General features: G+C 41.8%; 1 protein-coding gene, 2 long non-coding RNA genes and 1 other non-coding gene across 5 annotated transcripts in view; 2 read left to right on the forward strand and 2 right to left on the reverse strand.

Annotated features, from left to right (window-relative positions):
• Positions 1-473: 473 nt before the first annotated feature.
• On the reverse strand, positions 474-10,516 carry CCNG2 (cyclin G2). Of its 2 annotated transcripts, none has more exons than XM_001147453.8 (8): positions 10,182-10,516; positions 9,022-9,159; positions 8,191-8,328; positions 6,730-6,980; positions 6,138-6,216; positions 5,946-6,044; positions 3,219-3,424; positions 474-1,888 (listed from the first exon to the last, which is right to left on the reverse strand). In XM_001147453.8, the coding sequence occupies exons 2-8, from the start codon at positions 9,157-9,159 to the stop codon at positions 1,765-1,767; spliced, it is 1,035 nt and encodes a 344-aa protein (XP_001147453.1). In that variant the 5' UTR covers positions 10,182-10,516; the 3' UTR covers positions 474-1,764. The 2 variants fall into 2 exon arrangements, with proteins under 2 accessions (XP_001147453.1, XP_009445965.1); XM_009447690.5 differs by lacking the exon at positions 10,182-10,516 and adding an exon at positions 9,241-9,530.
• On the forward strand, positions 9,674-12,930 carry LOC134809881 (uncharacterized). The gene is made up of 2 exons (XR_010156556.1): positions 9,674-12,419; positions 12,711-12,930. It is a non-coding gene; the product is annotated as an uncharacterized LOC134809881 (long non-coding RNA).
• Positions 12,931-16,190: 3,260 nt separating this feature from the next.
• Positions 16,191-17,711, reverse strand: part of LOC129143727 (uncharacterized) — a 79,148-nt gene continuing 77,627 nt past the window's right edge. Inside the window, exon 3 of the long non-coding RNA XR_010156558.1 lies at positions 16,191-16,452. This is a non-coding gene — a long non-coding RNA (uncharacterized LOC129143727). The remainder of the gene's footprint in view (positions 16,453-17,711) is intronic.
• LOC112209040 (U6 spliceosomal RNA) lies at positions 17,251-17,360 on the forward strand. The gene has a single exon (XR_002943726.1). It is a non-coding gene; the product is annotated as a U6 spliceosomal RNA (small nuclear RNA).

The following is a 17,711-nucleotide window of genomic DNA, read 5'->3' on the forward strand; positions in this document are numbered from 1 at the left end:
GAACCTATTGGGTGGGGCAGGGGAAAGGACCACCACTTGCAAAACAACTTGATACTTTTGAGGTCCACAAGAGCCAGAAGCTGGCGGGGCCCTATCACAGCCAACACCCCATACTTATTAACCAAACAACTGATTAAAACTTGCTTTGTCTCCTGAAAGATCGTTCTAATCTGCCAACCTGAGCATTCTGTTCTACTTAATACCTGTTGCCTCTCACTGAAAATTAATAGGCATTCTGGTAATATACCAGTCTCTGAGAGCATACTTAATGAGTCCATCCCACAAAGAGGTCAATTGTCAAATGACAGATTCTCTTTCAGTATCTCCAAGGCACAGATGCCAAACCTAGAGAACTTCTGCTAGCCAGTTAGAAGGCTCACTCTGGAATCACTGTAGCCTCACCTAAAGTCTTCTCATTAAAATACATCAAGAACTTTTAACAGATTAAAAATTAAGATGTGATCCCAAACAAGGAGAATTCATTAATAATTTTATTTTGAATTACAATCTATTATCACTTCAAAAAGAGCCACTTCAGAAAACATCCAACGGATGTTGACTTACCAGTAAAAATGTAAGTCATCAATGTATGATTTATACTACAGAATACATAATAAATTATATTTACATGCAATGACTAGACTATCACACACAAGGTAAAAAAATACAGTATTTTATGTACATTTTAAAAGATTTACATGTTCATATACAATTTATAAAGTTAAAAATTCTCTGTACAAAATCTTACATGTACAGAGTTTATATAAGCCCCATTCTTATGGCTGTATCACCACACAGATTTGCTTAAAACTATAATACTACAAACACTCGGGTTCTTCATATTCAATCTTGGCACCCATATAGCAATACACTATTTTGAAATGTAAATTACAAAGGAAATAAAATGTAATCATGCAGACATTTTTTAATATAAGAAAATGAGATAAAATATACTACACCAGATCAACATTTATCAATTCCATAGATACTGAGTTTTCAACTTACTGCACTGTTTTCATATAAGTACATGCAAAACTAGCAGATTATGGATTTTTAAAGTAACATTAAAATAATACCATAGTTTGACAATACTTGGGCAACAGGAATGAAAACTAAGAGCCCTAGCCTAATTATTTTTGCCTTAGCAGAAATCTCAATTAAGACATTACATATATAAAAATCACAGAAATGTCAATATTATAATTCCCAAATTTATAAGATCTGCATCACATCAAATAGACACTGATCATTTAAAAAACAAAACAACAAAAATGTGTTTGACATTTAAGAGCATACTCAACTCTTCTGAGAAGGGGGGAGGGTAAAATCTATGATAAACCATTAAGGATTATCCACTGTCCCTGCTAAGGAAGCACTTGCATACTTCCAATCTGCTTAAATAAAGACATCTGAAGGTTTTATAAAATGTTTAAGATAAGCTACACTAGTTATTTTTAAAAATCTTGAAAAGTAACAAATCGAAGGTATCAGCACCTTCCCTCCTCCCCAAAGTAGCTAAAGATCTACGAGAAAAATAAAGTGCCAATGTCTAAAGTACTGTTAATGGTTTAAGAGGCACTACCCCATTTGATGGCTTAGGATAAATATGAAAATAGGCCAGATCTGATCTGAATAACAAATAGAAGGTAGGTATTCCAGTATATTAATTCCTGACTAGATGGGGGCTAAACCAGGAAACTACCTATTCCCCCATTTATTGCTTTGAAACCTGTAAATATAAATTCTGACAGAACAATCAGATTTCTAAGATGGAAAGCACAGTGTTTGTGCCACTTTGAAGTTGAAAAAGAAGGTGCACTCTTGATCACTGGGAGGAGAGCTGCTGAGACTCTCCTCTCCACAACTCATATCTTCACAAGAGTCCTCACTAAAGAGAAAAAGAGACAAAAAAAGAGGATACCATTACTTAAAACACACTTAAATGTTTTATAGCCAAAATAAAGCTGCTATATGAGTATCTCTAGTGAGGATTTTTATATTCAAAATTTATGCTTTACAGAGACAAAATTTATAAGGACTTCCTAAATGAAGTCTATAGTAATCTCATTGGAAAATATAGATTTTTTGGACTGGGTGCAGTGGCTCATCCCTGTCATCCTAGCACTTTGGGAGGCCGAAGTGTGCAGATCGCTTAATCCCAGGAGTTCAAGACTAGCCTGGGCAACATGGCAAAATCCCATCTCTACAAAAAATATTAATACAAAAATTAGCTGGGCATGGTGGCACATGCAAAAAAAAAAAAAAGAAAAAGAAAGAAAGAAAATATAGGTTTTCTTAAGTTTAAACAAGTTACTATTTGCCAAACTATTATTCTTGTACCAATTAATAACTATCAGCAAGTATTAGAATTGTAGAATTCTAAGTATTTTAAATCCAGTAATGAAGACTAAAAACAACATACCTCCTAGCATATGGTCTATTTAGATGTATTTCTTGCATCAGTGATTTATTATACCACTTACACTGTCAAATATCAAAGTAAACTAACAAGCTATGAAAATGAAACTTCTGGCCCTTTATCTCTACGGCATAAAACAAACAAATTTAGCAAAGTTATTCACTTTACAAAGTAATCAAATTCTGAATAAGACAACACCAATTGACAAACCTCTGAGAACATATATAGAAGTCTTCCCCATCAGTGGTGGTGATTCCCTTTATTTTCCAGGCACCTACCCCTCAATCTCTTCACCACAGCACAATATTAGGAATTCATACTAACATTACAAAGCCCAGAATTCTTTTTCAGTTTTGTTTTTTTGGGGTTTTTTAGCTGTATTTCAAGAGCAAGGGAAATAGGAGAAAGATGGAAAACAACCAGTTTAAAAAGGGAAAAGAGACCGAGTGCAGTGGCTCACACCTGTAATCTCAGCACTTTGGAGGCTGAGGCAGGAGGATCACTTGAGCCTGGGAGTATGTAAGACCAGCCCTGGGCAACATCGCGAGACCCTATCTCTACTCAAAAAAATATAAAAAAGAAAAAAACTAAAAAAATTGGAGAGGACCTTATAAATCATTACATATTAAAATACTACTTCTGGTTAATTTGCTTGCCTGAAGAGTGGGGGCTTTAATTCTTAGCTGTTAGTGTAGGTGCTTGCTTTCTCTGATGTCTTACACTATTCCACAGTTCTGAGTATAATAAACTCAGTAATATTTAGTCTAGGGAAGTTTAATTAGTCAAGGAACCTGCCTACCTTTCACTTTCATCAAAACAACCCCCCTCAGGTATCGTTGGCAGCTCAGGAACACTATAGTAGCTGTTGTGGAGGTTCTGGGCTGTGCGCCTTGAAACGATCCAAACCAGCTTCTTAAGATCTGGTTTGCAACATTCAGGAGAAGAATACTCGGCTAGGCATTTAGAAACCAACTCTCTCCAGTAGAAGAACTCAGTGTCATTAATCTGAAAAAAAAATATTTTAAGAGGTTACGGCAATGTCTCCCAAATCTTGCTGCACCTTGGAATCACTAGGTGAGCTATGAAAAATATATATATACAGATGCCTGGCTCCCACTACCCGCTTCCACCCCTGGTATTCTGATTTAATTGACAATGAGTGCAACATGGGCATCAAGAGTTTTGTAAGTTGCCTAGGTGATTGTAATGTGCAGCCAAACTTTCAAAATTTGGGAACCACTGGTTTAGGAGAGGAGCACCGTAAGTATAAAACTACATAGGATTCAATACACAGAAAGCTTTGCCTATTCTAAGAAAACACTGACCTAAAAACACTCTGGGTCTGTTAATAAATCAGCTATCAAGTATAGTCCTTAGTCTCAATGCAAAGGAATTTAACATTCCTTTTGTTACAGAAACCAATTTGGGTTCCTGCAACAAGGCATTGTTTGGATTGCTGGTAATACACACTTATAACACCAGATACAAAACTAAAGAAGTTAGTGATATGAGAGAACAGGAATTTCCCAAAAAGGACATAGTTCCGCCACCACTGGGCAGTGCTCCAGTTTATTTCTTTTTTGTTTTTCTTTTTACGTATTTTTTTCCCTCCTCCTTCGGAATGGCTTCAGTTTATTTCAACGAATCAATTTTCACTGAAGATGGTTCCAGCTATCACTATCAATAAAAAGTTCAGATAAAAACTAATAAAATCATAACTAAAGCAAAAAGTTATCTGTTACAAACAAAATGCTTCACATGCACATATTTTCACCAGAAAACAGAAGATCTATTTTCTTGGCTTCCCATTTTCACCTAATCTAGCTACATCCTAACCCACTTGTAATCTGGTTTCTACCACTTCCTTCTCACTGCTCTACTGACATTACCTCTGACACATCCAATGACCTTCAATTTTCATTATATTGGATCTCTTATAAAAATTCAATACTCCTGACCACCTCCTTAAAAACCTCCTTCCAGTCTGACAGTGCTTCTACTTGTGGGGATGTACCTTTCTTCACTTGGCTCCTAATGTTGGGGGGAAAGGCCAACGCTGAAAACCCCAGAGCTTCAACTGACCCCTACAAAAAGGATTCCACAAGCTTCTTACCGTTTCAACTACTGCTTCTTCATGAGAAATTCCAAACCTCAATCTCCAACTATAGTTTATCTTCTTATTCCAAAACGCCAAACACCTACTAGACACCCACCTGTGTACACAAGCATCTAAAATCATATTGCTCTCATCACAAATTAACTTCTCCCAAATTTCCTGCCAATTATGCTAATATTATATCCACCATTAGATACAAATCTTGGTCATTCAAGACTCCTTGCCTCATTTCCATGCTTGGCTTTCAAAACCACTGTTTGAGTTGGACAGCCTTACTCCTGCTTGTGACTACCACCTAGACATTGTACCTGCAAGTCTACCCTAAAATGACTTTTGTATCTGTCTAGTCCACCAATTTCTTGGCCGTAAGCCTTCGCTGAAACTTTCACTGTCAAAGATTCTTTTGCTCCAAACAGGCTCCCAGTCATAGTGTTTCTCCTAGTCTGCCCTATTTCTTTGCTTAAAAAAAACCCAAAGTAAGCCGGGCACAGTGGCTCACGCCTGTAATCCCAGCACTTTGGGAGGCCAAGGCAGGTGGGATCACTTGAAGTCAGGAGTTCAAGACCGGCCTGGCCAACATGGCGAAACCCCATCTCTACCAAAAATATAAAAATTAGCCTGGCATGGTGGTGAGCACCTGTAGCCCCAGCTACTCGGGAGGCTGACGCAGGAGAATCACTTGAACCTGAGAGGCTGAGGTTGCAGTGAGCCAAGATCATGCCACTGCACTCCAGCTTGGGCAACAGAGCAAGACTGTCTCCAAAAAAAAAAAAAAAAAAAAATCCCAAAGTACTCTCTATATTCACTATTACCTGGCACCAAGACACAATAACAAATGACAGAACACACCACTTCATGTTAAGTTCCTCATTTCCCCAACTAGACTGAGAGTTTAAGAAAAGTATTGTGCTTTTGTTTTATATCTCTTTGTGATGGTAAGACTTACTTTTACTTAGCTGGCCTAAAGGATTTGAAAAGACATTGGGGTTTAAAACATCAATATTGCTGGTGTTAATTGATGCTGCTGCTAATGGGATGACAGTTCAGTCCTACAGGTGTGATGGGATCCCATCCTATCCCATTAGTGTTTGTTCTGAGTCTACTACCTAGTATGCATTTTAGAACAATGCATATGTGGCAATGGAACAGCTGTACTATCATATGGCATGATTACTACAGAAGGGGCACCTATATGCAGAAAGAAGCTGAGCTAAGTGACCAGGTTCCCTTCCGGATTAATACTGTCTGGGTCAAAGCTGCATTTTGAGAACTTTAACACTAGAGATATAAGAAAAAAAACAAGTGTAAAAGTTAAGAGTCCCATAAAGTATTACTTAATGTTTAAGTCACCACAGAAAAAAATCAACATCAGGAAAAAAATTTGCCTTAAAGAATAATGACTGTAATTACCTTGGAATGTTTTTTAACTAGCAAGAGAATTTCCAGTAATTCAACAGATTTCAAAGTTTCCACTTCCAAATTGAGAAGGCACAAGGCTAATACAGATGGCTGTAAGAAAAAAAAAAAAAAAAAAGAAAAATATTTTTTAAAAATTCAAAATAGAAACTGTGAGATATATACATAAGCAAGGAATCGACTTACTTTTGCTTTTGAAAAGATGAGTCGGCAGTTGCAAGCTTTCAGCTGAGCTTCTAGTTTATCAAGGCTCAGTATTTCTTTCCTATACAATGCAAAGAACAAAGATTTATTAAACTTCCAAAGATTTAAATGATTTTAAATGATTTTAAAGATTTGCCAGGGCCAGACGCGGTGTCTCACGCCTGTAATCCCACCACTTTGGAAGGCAGAAGCAGGTGGATCACCTAAGGTCAGGAGTTCGAGACCAGCCTGACCAACATGGAAAAACCCTGTCTCTACTAAAAATATAAAATTAGCCAGGTGTGGTGGCGCACGCCTGTAATCCCAGCTACTTGGGAGGCTGATGCAGGAGAATCGCTTGAACCCGGGAAGTGGAGGTTGCAGTGAGCCGAGATCACGCCATTGTACTCCAGCCTGGGCAACAAGAGCGAAATTCCTTCTCAAAAAAAAAAAAAAAAAAAAAAAAAAATTTAACAATAAAGTCGAAGTTGAAAGTTTGAAGAAGGTAAAAATATAAATTTCATTGCCATTCCAATTATTTACTGTTAGCTATAGCAATGTTCAAAGTACAAAATGTATCTTTAATCCCACTGACCTTTCTGAAGTATGACAAAGTATAATAGTATGGTATAAGTGCAAAAAGTTTAAGGCAGTAGTAGCTTCCAATTCATAGTGCAATTTTTCTGAAATTATTTTTTCCATCCGTTTTATGTCAGAAGCAGTACATTTACACTGACTAATCCGGATCACATCATGAGTGGATGGAATATTGCAGTCTTCTTCAACTATTCTAGCAGCCAGCAAAAAAGAACAGACTCCAATGCAAGACAAATGTTTAGGTTTCACCTGAGAAAAAAACAAGAGGCTTCTTTTAACAACTGTCACTTTGACTTAGCAGATACTTAGAATATTGTAATGATGCTCCTATTCTTAAGACAGAACACAATCAAGTTGTTTCTCTTATATGTACTGGCTCTTTACCCACAATTATACACATTTTCACATTTTAGACGTTCTTGACCTCCCCCCCCCAAAAAAAAAGGCAGCAGGGAGCAGTGGCTCACGCCTGTAATCCCAGGACTCTGGGAGGCTGAGGTGGGAGGACTGCTTGAGGCCAGGAGTTTGAGAACACTCTGGCCAACATAGCAAGACTATTCTGGCCAATACAGCAAGCCTCCATCTCTATTTAAAAAAAAAAAAAAAGTTTTTTGAACCTTTAAATTATGTAAATTCAAATGCAGGTACAAAAATTTCCATGCAGGTTCAAAAGCTAGATTCCTAGCACTAAAGTATAATTTGTATTTCAGACTTATGAAATTCATAATATAATCTCCCCCAAAATAAATTAAGCTTTTTAACACCAAAACAAAATGTACTGGGATATTAAAATATTTTATACTTATCTTTTTACATAAAAATCTTTAAGAGTCATTCCATATTTCAATGAAATTTTGCCCAAGAGAAATATCACGAGTGTGCAGAGTGGGACATATGTAAAAGCTGCCATGGACAGATGGCGGCCCTTTTCTTTTCAATGCCCTGAGAACTGACCCAGCAGCTGACAGCAATCCTACTGGCAGAAGATTCCCCACATTTTTCTAGCCATTGCTGGTGACTGTTAATAAAACCATGGCTCCCTGCTTTGAAGAGACTTCTAGGGAAGGCAGCCGGTCATATTTAATAAACTGTTATACTTCATTTGTCATGCTTCAGTATTTTAAAAATCTGGCTTCAAGAGAAGCATGATGGCAGATGAAATCTTATATTGAGGACTATAAATATATGGCAAATACCTAAAAAATAGTAGTCTTTTTTTGTCACATATTCAAGAGAAAGTACTTAAGAGGTAAAACCTAAGACACAACAGAAAAACCTAAGATACAACAATACAATTAATCTTGTAGTCTTATTCTGGCACTAACGATCACAATTCTGATTATAAATTTTTATGTACAGTGGACGTTATTATACCCATTCGATAAATATTTCTTGAACCCTGTGTGCTAGGCACTGGGCATAGAAAAAGGAAGACATATTTATAAAAATGATGAAATACCTTCATAAGAGCCAAGAACCTGTCCAAAATATTGACAGCCAGGACAAAAGTTTCAGTGCAAGATCCAAAAAAGTTGGCTAAACTCCTTAAATCTTCAACTTTGGCATTTCTCAATCCTGGACACAAAGTGTTATCATTCTGCAATAAAAACCAAGAACCAAGGTTTACAATTTTCTTAGAACCAGATGAAAAACACATACAGGTCCAAAGAATAAGGTTAATTTTTTCCCAAGAATAAGGTTAATTTTTTTCCCTCAATCTTCAAGAATATAGGTGGAAAGAGTGGTATCGCTTAACTAAAGCTATACACTTTATCATCTGTAAGACGTAAATCACTGCTTCTTAAAAATACGCATCATAAAAGAGCTTCAGCAATTCAATATAAGGTGAACTGTTGCAAGATTTCAGAGAGTTATAGCAAATATAATTCAATTCCCTTGGAATGGAGAGAAAGGGTTCTTTTGTTTGCTTTTCTAAAGTCATTTAAGATTCTACTATAAATATGTATTTCACAGGCAGAGGGTGTTTGCACAAATGAACTGCTCAATTCACCCGGAGTCTCCCATCCTGAAGCTGCAGGCTGGAGTATGGGGGGCAGCGAGGAGGGTGCCACATTAAAAACAACAAAAAACCCCACTTCTCTAAAGTATCACTCTCATTCTTGCTAAGAAACAAAAGCATTAACCTATAATAAGGTTTATCTTGGTACTCCAGAAAGAACAACTTTTAAGAAATTTTGCAGGCTTTAGTCATGATTCAACGGGGGCGGGGGGGTTACCTCCTCCAAGCCCCATCAGCTGCTTGAGCAAGTTATCTTTTCTGCCAACTTACCTCCGGGGTAGCCTCAATCAAACTCAGCCCTTTTTCTCGAGGTTGGAATCTCTCTTCTTGTTCCAGGTAGACGTTCAACAACCCGAGGAGTTGGACCCCTTCATGACCTGCCAAGTGCTCTGCCCCCAAATCCTTCATCTGCAGTAAAGACACCACACAGAGAATGTAATCTGGGGGTAAGAGGGGTGGGGAAGCGGGAGAAAGGGCTGAGGCCAGTACCTCCAGCAAGGGTCGCCCCAGCACACCCCGACAAGGAGCGGGTGAAGGGACCAGTCACGTCCGCCAGAGCCCCAGGGCAATCCCGACCACGGCCAGGGAGGTGTGGCAGGGGGAGGAGCCGTGGTCAGGTCCGCCGGCCAGCGCTGGGTAAGACCGGCCAGCCCTGGCCTCTTGGCGTTTCACAAACAGGAAACTGTCCGCGGGCGCCGGCGTCCCCTCCGTCTGCCCCACCTGAAGTCGCGCCAGGGAGGGCCTTCTGCCCAGGGGACTGCAGTGTGGCGAGCGACTGCAGCGGGTCCCGGGGATGGGGCGTTGCACAATAGGGGGGAGGGGAGGGAGAGTCTCGCGACTGAACAAAGAAGCGGAGGGAGGAGACTCCCGAGCCCCGCCCGCCCGGGGCGCCCAGCTGCAGAAGCCCCTCTCGGAGAGTCCCGCCCCCAGCTTTTCCCGTCCGCTGCGGCAGCGCCGATTCCGGACTTACCCGAGAGGCGGATACCCCCGTCCCAGGAGCCGTGGGGTGGCGCGGCACACCCGGCTACGGTCCGGGGAGAGAAGTCCAGTCCAGCCCGCCCCGCGCCCGTACGGACAACACCCGTCCACCCACTGATGCCGGGGCCCCGCAACTCTGCAGAGCCCCGGGGCTGTCAATTCGAGAAGCACCACGCCAGCATGTCCCCGTGACAACACGAGCGGGGGCGAGGGGCACCGAGGCGGAGACTGCCCTTAACCTAGTCGCAACCTCCGTCCACCCCACCAGCATCTATCTGTCCATCGCGGGCGCCAGCTCCCCCCGGGGCTGGGGCTGAGGGCAGCACCCTGGTCGCTCCAGCGGATGAGGAGCAGGCAGCACCGAGGCACTCGCATGGTACCAACCCCCTCAAAGCCCACAGTCCCCACCACGAACAAAGAAACCCACGGCGGCCCTGGGCGGGTCCACTCACCGTGCCGGAGACGCGCCTCCACCCGCCCGCGGCCTCGCGGTCCGCAGGGACTGGGCGCAGCGGGGGCTTCCAAACCTGTCTCGCAGGTCGGGGACCCACCGCCTCAGCGGTGCCCCCGGTCCGGCATCCGACCCTTCCTCCCAGGCACCGCCGCCTCGGCCTCACAGCCCCGGCTCCATCCCGCTCCCCGCGCGCCCACCCTCCGCCGCGGCGCAACGCCGGCCGCGGAAGACCAGCCTACCGCCGCACCCCCGCCGCCTCAGCGGAAGCCTCCCCGAGCCCCTTGTTTTTGTTAAGAGTTTCGACGCCCCCAAGGGGGCGGGGCACGTGACTCCCCGCGGAGGGATCCTGCACTTCCTCCACGGACTTTAAAAAAGAGTCCCGCCCCTAAGCCGCCGTCTCGAGCCTCTCTCGCGGCCTCCCTAGCTCTCCTCGGCTTTGCCGAGCCAGTCCTCCCGCCTGGCGCTAGGGCGGAGAGCGGAATCTGGGCGTCGGGCTTATTCCGCGATTGATCTGCGTTGGGGAACGGGGGAAGACAGAGGGGCGGAAGGAGATCGTTTCTGGTCTCATTACGCCTTTTAAAGGTCCCCGATTTGTTTTGTTTTAGCTGTTTTGAAAAGTCCGCCCAAAGTAGCCGGCTCTCTGATTGGATGCGGGTGGGGCGATGGGAATGCTGAGGACCTGATTCACCCTCGAATCTGGATTGGCTAACTTATCAGTCTTGGAGCCCTCTGATTGGCTTTCTCCGTAGCCTGAGCCTCTCTCTGCCTTGGGGCCTTAGCAACTCCAGGGTCTGGATTGCGCATGCCTGGGTGGGCAGCGGGGAAGGTATTCAGTTACCTGCCCTGCGGGGCTGTGCCTTCTCGCCTGGCTGCCTCCGCCCTTCTCGGGGGAATGTCACGCTCGCGGCGCTTCTCCTAACAGCTAACCTTTGTGACAGCCTTTTCAGCCACGGGAGAGTTTTCTACATTCCTTCTTTATTTTGTCTTGCCGTTCCATTTTGCAATAACCCACCAAATTATTATAACATTGTCGGGGCGTTTACTAAAATATTCAATAAATGCTACAAGTTTGGGTATTTGCTTTAAAATGTTCCAGTCCAAGAGAAAAAAAAAATGGAGAAGAGAGGTGAAATAAGATAGGCAAAAAGTTGAGGGTCGAAGCTGGGTGATGGGTACTCGAGGCTGCATTACAGTATTCTTTCTACTTCTGTGTCTTGGAATTTTTCCATAATTTAAAAAAATTCAGGAGGGACTGAAGGAGGGGGCTTTTCAATAAAAACTTAGCACGCTGATGAGGGTACGTAAACATCTAATAATTACGGCGTACCTCCAGAGGTTGTAGTGCTGTTGTTTTAATGAAGACTCCCAGAGCTTCTTGGTCCTTGGTAACCCATAAATTATCATTTATTGTTCATTATAATTAGCGTTGTTATTATAGGCGACACCTCTCCCAGGACGGGACAAAAAGCAAACCAACCAGGTGCCTTAGGCCAGAGACACTTTCACACGGAATATCAATGGGGGATGTGGTTGACTGCCCTGGAACATTTATTTGTTTACTCTCTCCCTCCTAAATTAGAAAATACCATATTCGTGAGTTCTAATCTACATAATCAGATAGTCCCTGGGAAGAGATTTCTCCTTTCTGTTCTTCTATGTGTTTTCTGTGAATTATTTTGTTACTTGTGAAATATGGGAAGGCACACAACTAGCTTTGGCAGCGCTCTTCTTTGCGGAGCAGCTAAGGAATTTTAAAACTAGGTCCCTTTGCATATTAGCTCGGACTAAACACAGGCATCTGTTTGGAGCACAGAGCAACTGGGGGAAGGCAGCCCAAAAAGCTAACACTTATTTCAGAGAGGTGTGAGCTTGGTGAGGGTTTTGGAAAATAAGATAAAATTAGCACACCAGTTTTAAATGATTTACAGGCTACATAATTTTATCCAATGCTTGTTTTATCTTTTAAACATTAAGTGATAACTTTTATTTGACATAATCATCTTGCTGGAAATCTATGCTGATAAACATAATAGGAACATGAAACTAACTTAGAGACTAGAGCTAAGATTAAAATTACAGAGATGACAGCTCATTGTACAGAGCATCAAAAGGCTGAGTGGACAGGGCCCACAGACAGAAAGCAGCTCGACCAACTATCCACCATCAGAGAAATGAAGAGTTTGTGATCAAAGCATGAAGGAGACTGGGGATGTTTTTTTCAAGTAAGAAGGCAAAGGTAAAAAAGGAACATGTTATTTTATAAGTGATGTGAAAGAGGAAATGCAAATTTATGTGGTAGAAGACTTTAAAAATAACAGACTATATAAAACAAAAAGGAAAAGATTTAGAAATTGTCCTTTGCTTAGGCTACATAATTTTATCCAATGCTTATCTGATCTTTTAAACATAAATAAGTGATAACTTTTATTTGACATAATCATCTTGCTGCTTAGCACTAAATGATATGAAGCTATACTAAATGTGTACTCTATATTTCATAACTGGTATTTTATGTGTCCTTTTACAGACAGCCTCTTGAATGATGTGAACAGTGATGGCTTTCTCTGAGAGTAAGACAAGAAAGCTTTGTAAATGGCGTTGAATTTCCTGCTCTTGGCAGGCCCTGCTCAGCACAGAAGAAAAGACTGATCAGATTGTCCAAGATAGAGCCCTTTATCCACATTAGTCCACTTATCTCTTTAAGATTAAAGGAAAGCAATCATTAAAAATACAGATCCAGTAATTATTAATACAGCATCCTCTTTTTTAAACACCTCATTTTAAGAATGATGATATTCTTGGGAAATGGGCTGGGGGATTATGTAGGTTTTCTCTGTTTACTTTGCAGAATTTTTTGTTTGTTAATATATCTTTTAAAAAAAATTCTCCTCATTCTATTTGTCCTTATCACATTGGCTTACCTTGCCGGAGCTGAAAGTGTTATTTATGAAAAACACATTATTCCCCTTAGGCTAATCAGGCTTTACCCATTAGCCTTTCCCGAGCTTTCTGGAAGGCAAATTTCCTGTATCATGCACACATACAAAATAAGGAAATCAGAAACCTAGCAGCCCCCAAGAACTTCCAGACAATTTAAGATACTTGGTTTTCTACAGCATGTGGTAGGGGTGCAGTGGGGTTGGGTGATACTGTCACCAATAACCCCATGAAGGCCTGATGTGCAGCCCATTGTCCTCAGTGACATGTGAGACTGAAACTAAAAGGTGCTCACAGAATGGGTAATAAGCAGGGAGTGCCCACACAGAAACACTGACTACATTCAGTGAATCCCTGACTCCTGACAAGTGTCCTGCAAACCTGCTCACACTTAAGCTTCTACCTTGAAAATAGGGCACTTTCATGGGACAGTTGCAGTGCTTCCCTAAATGACTTAGACTTCCCTGAACTTCATAAGGCATCAAAATTGCTACAATTTTCCAAATATCATCTTTCTCCTCAAAGATATGGTTTTTGACAATAAATCCTAGCTTTTTATTCAATCGAAATTTAGTGAATACACACTGAGTGCCAGGCATGCTACTAGGCACCAGGGATACAAAAATACATAAATAAAACAAGGCCCCAGCATACACCCTGGTATGTCTGAGGTGTAGGGCAAAAGCACTGGCCATGGATCAAACTGGCTTTGTGTCTCAGCTTCCCTACTCATTAGAGATGGTGCCTTGAATACCTTGAATAATTCCCATGGTCTTGAGCCTCAGCTTTCTAAACTGAGGAAAACAAAAAGCCAGAGGTAGTTGTGTCTGCTTCATATGTGATGACTGAATACAAACATTTGTGAAAGCAACTAGCTATATATTTCTAGGCTGCACCATGTTGTGACTTCATGAAGGGAAAGGAAGGGATCATCCCTAACCTCATCAAAGAAGTCTGGTGGAAAGCAGCCCTGAAAGGAAAAAACCTGAGGATAAGGATACGTAAAGCTGACATGAGGCCATACTCCCCCTCCCCGTCTACTCACTATTGCTGGGTCCCTGCCTGGGCTGTTTTCTGTCATTAGGCTGAGGACAGTGGTTCACACCTGGAATCCCGGCACTTTGGGAGGCTGAGGTGGGAGGATCACTTGAGCCCAGGAGTTCAAGACCAGCCTGGGCAACATAGCGAGACTTCATCTCTACAAAAAATTTTAAAAATTATCCAGGCATGGTGGCATGCACCTGTAGTCCCAGCTACATGTGAGCCTGAGACAAGAAGATTGCTTGAGCCTGGGAGGTCTATGCTACAGTGAGCCATGATCATGTCACTGCACTCCGGCCTGGGCAACAGAGCAAAACCCTGTCTCGAAAAAAAAAAAAAAAAAAAAAAGTGGTTTGCAGCCCCAAACTTCCTGCTTAGATAAGCCTTGCTTCACAGAACCTGCAATGGAGACAGGAATGCCTCTCTGAGGAAGAGAAACAGGGAAGGTATAGCATAGTAGCATAGGGTGCCATCTTGAAGTAATGCAGATTTTTCAACCAAGAGCTCATTTTTAAATCAGAACCTGGAAGAATGAGATGATTTATATAGCAGATGATTAATCTCTGTCTTCAAGCAATCAGCAGAATAAGTCAATGAAACATCTCATATATTCTCCTTTCTGATTTTCCCACAAACAAGACCATCTCAAATTTGAAATCAACATTTTACAATCCATTTACTATATATTTTGCTGCTTTTGTTGTTAATGCTAGAAGCATGCCCTGTTTTTTTGGAAGAGTGTTTATGCAAGGGTTGGCCATATTCATAAACATTCATAGTGTTTATCTACGTAGGGTTGGCTTTGGAATTGTGGAAATTATCCACACTGTAGACACCATCTGAATGACTACAGCAAGACGACCAGTTTTTCCAGCCAGCCACTTTAGTCCCTCCCAGTTCTACTAACCTGCAAGAGAGTAGCCTTGTAGGAACTCTCTCTGCAGCCTGAGAACTTGAGAACTAAATGCTCGGTTGACTCTGAAGCCCGACTCAGTACTTTGTTATCCAGTGCTCTCTCTTTTACACAAAGAATCAACTGAAATAAATGAAGTAGCTTTGACATAATGTGAAAAGCCTGGCAAAGGAGAGTGAACTGAGAATTCGGCAATGCCTGAAATCAGAACTAATCATCTCAAAATCATCTTAAAATATATTTTAAGTGGCTCAGGCTACATTCTGGTACATTGTACATGATTCTTTACGTAACACATTTTTCTTTCATGGTTTGTTTCAAGAACCATGACCTAACTCAGAGATTTCCTGTCTTTCCTTGACATCACAGTGCTATATGAAGTTGACACTGTCAGCAAAGAGTAACTTAGGATACATCTGTTGAATATATCCTCTTATTTCCAAAGGAAGTTTTACTGTCTGTGAGAGTCATGATCTCTTTTTTTATCTCAAATGAAAAGGCAATTGATGTTTAAAGTGATATGGATAAGTGGTATAAGCTTAAAATTTGCTTCTGTTAACATTTTAAAGTGTTTTCAAAATGAAAATTTTTTTTTAACTTTAAAAAGAAAGACTGCTGTTGAAACCCTGTCTCTACTAAAAATACAAAAATTAGCTGGGTATGGTGGCACACACCTGTAGTCCCAGCTACTTGGGAGGCTGAGACAGGAGAATCACTTGAACCTGGGAAGTGGAGGTTGCAGTGAGCCAAGATCACGCCACTACACGCCAGCCTGGTGACAGAGCGAGACTCCGTCTCAGAAAAAAAGACTGCTTTATATCAAAGATCCTCAGGTCTGTTTAATTACATATAATTTTATGTTTTCAACCACATTCTGAATAAGAAATTGTGGCTACGTGCAGAAGTAGAACCAGATTTAAAGTAGTACATTCGAAACTTTACTATTTGGAGGGGCTCTCTCTAGGAAAAAAAGAATTTACAAATACAAAATTAGATATGAAAGTGAATACTTATTTAAAACGAGACAACTCAAGACAAAGTGTAAATTTTAAACAGTTGTTACATACTGACTGCTTCGGCTATCTACTGCTGTACAATGAATCACCCAAAACTTAGTGACTCAAAACAACAATAATTTTATTATCATCACCCACAGGTCTGGGGCGTTGGTTGAACTCAGCTGGGCAGCCCTTGCTCAGGGTTTCTTATGAAGTTGTAATCAGATGGTAACTGCGGCTGGCATCATCTTGCTGCCACTCACGTGTCTGGAGTTGTTGCTGACTGTGGGCTGGGACCTCCGCTGAGGCTGGTGGCTGGAACATTTATATGTGACCACTCCACGTGGTCTTTCCATTTCCTCATGGCACGGTGGCAGGGCCTGAAGAAAATCAGTTGAACACTGTGTCTCCTTTTACAAACCAGCCTTGGCAGTCAGATAGCATCTATATTAATTTCACACTGATGGTCTAGGAAATTACCACAAATTTAGGGATTTAAAACAACAAATGTTGATCATATTATAGTTCTGGAGGTCAGAAGTTCGAAATGGGTCTCACTGGGCTAAAATCAAGGTGTCAGCAGGGCTGCAGTCCTTCTGAAGGCTCTAGAGAGTATTCATTTTCTTGCCTTTTCCACCATCTAGAGGCCACCTGCGTTCCTTAGCTTGTGGCTCTTCCTCCATCTTTAAAGCCGGCATCATGGCATCTCCAGATCTCTCTTGACTCTGACTCTTCTGCCTCCCACTTCCAACTATAAGGACCTTAGTGATTATATTGGGCCCACCTGAATAGTCCAGTATAGTCTCACCATCTCAAGGTCAGCTGATGCTTGCTTCAGCATCACATATATTAAAATTGTTTTTTTGCTGTTTTTTTGTGTGTGGGGGGGGTTGTTTGTTGTTTGTTTGTTTGTTTTGAGATGGAGTCTTACTCTGTCACCCAGGCTGGAGTGCAGTGGCACGATCTCGGCTCACTGCAACCTCTGCCTCCTGGGTTCAAGTGATTCTCCTGCCTCAGCCTCCCAAGTAGCTGGGATTATAGGTGTGCACCACCACGCCCAGCTAATTTTTGTATTTTTGGCAGAGACAGGGTTTTGCCCTCTTGGCCAGGCTGGTCTTGAACTCCTGACTTCAGGTGATCTGCCCGCTTCAGCCTCCCAAAGTACTGAGATTACAGGCGTGAGCCACCACACCTGGTCACATATATTAAAATTGGAATGTTACAGAGAAGAGTAGCATGGCCCCCATGCAAGGATGACAGGCAAATTTATGAAGTGTTCCGTATTTTTAAGAAAAAGAAAAGTTTGGGCATGGTGGCTCATGTCTGTAATCTCTGCACTTTGGGAGGCCGAGATGGGAGGATTGCCTGAGCCCAGGGGTTCTAGACCAGCCTGGGCAACATGGCAAGACGTTTTCTCTACAAAAATTTTAAAAATTAGCCAAGCATGGTGGCATGCACTTGTAGTCTCAGCTTGGGAGGCTGAGATGGGAGTATCACTTGAGTCCAGGTCAAGGTTGCAGTGAGCCATGTTCACACCACTGCACTCTAGGCTGGGTGACAGAGAAAGACCCTGTCTCAAAAAAAAAAGAAAAGAAAAGAAAAGAAAAAAAGGTCAGCAGATTTGCAACCTTAATTCCAT

Source organism: Pan troglodytes, chromosome 3 (genome assembly GCF_028858775.2).
Source record: "Pan troglodytes isolate AG18354 chromosome 3, NHGRI_mPanTro3-v2.0_pri, whole genome shotgun sequence".
Lineage (NCBI taxonomy): Eukaryota > Metazoa > Chordata > Mammalia > Primates > Hominidae > Pan > Pan troglodytes.

Bases quoted from the DNA above. Each gene is read 5' to 3' on its own strand.
- CCNG2 (XM_001147453.8), bottom strand. From the start codon at position 9,159: ATGAAGGATTTGGGGGCAGAGCACTTGGCAGGTCATGAAGGGGTCCAA. The intron at 6,217-6,729 runs GTCAGTGGGATT...TGCATTGTATAG, and splicing joins CTTTGTCATACTTCAGAAAG to GAAAGAAATACTGAGCCTTG. The intron at 3,425-5,945 runs GTAATTACAGTC...TTTTTTTTTCAG, and splicing joins TAGTTAAAAAACATTCCAAG to ATTAATGACACTGAGTTCTT.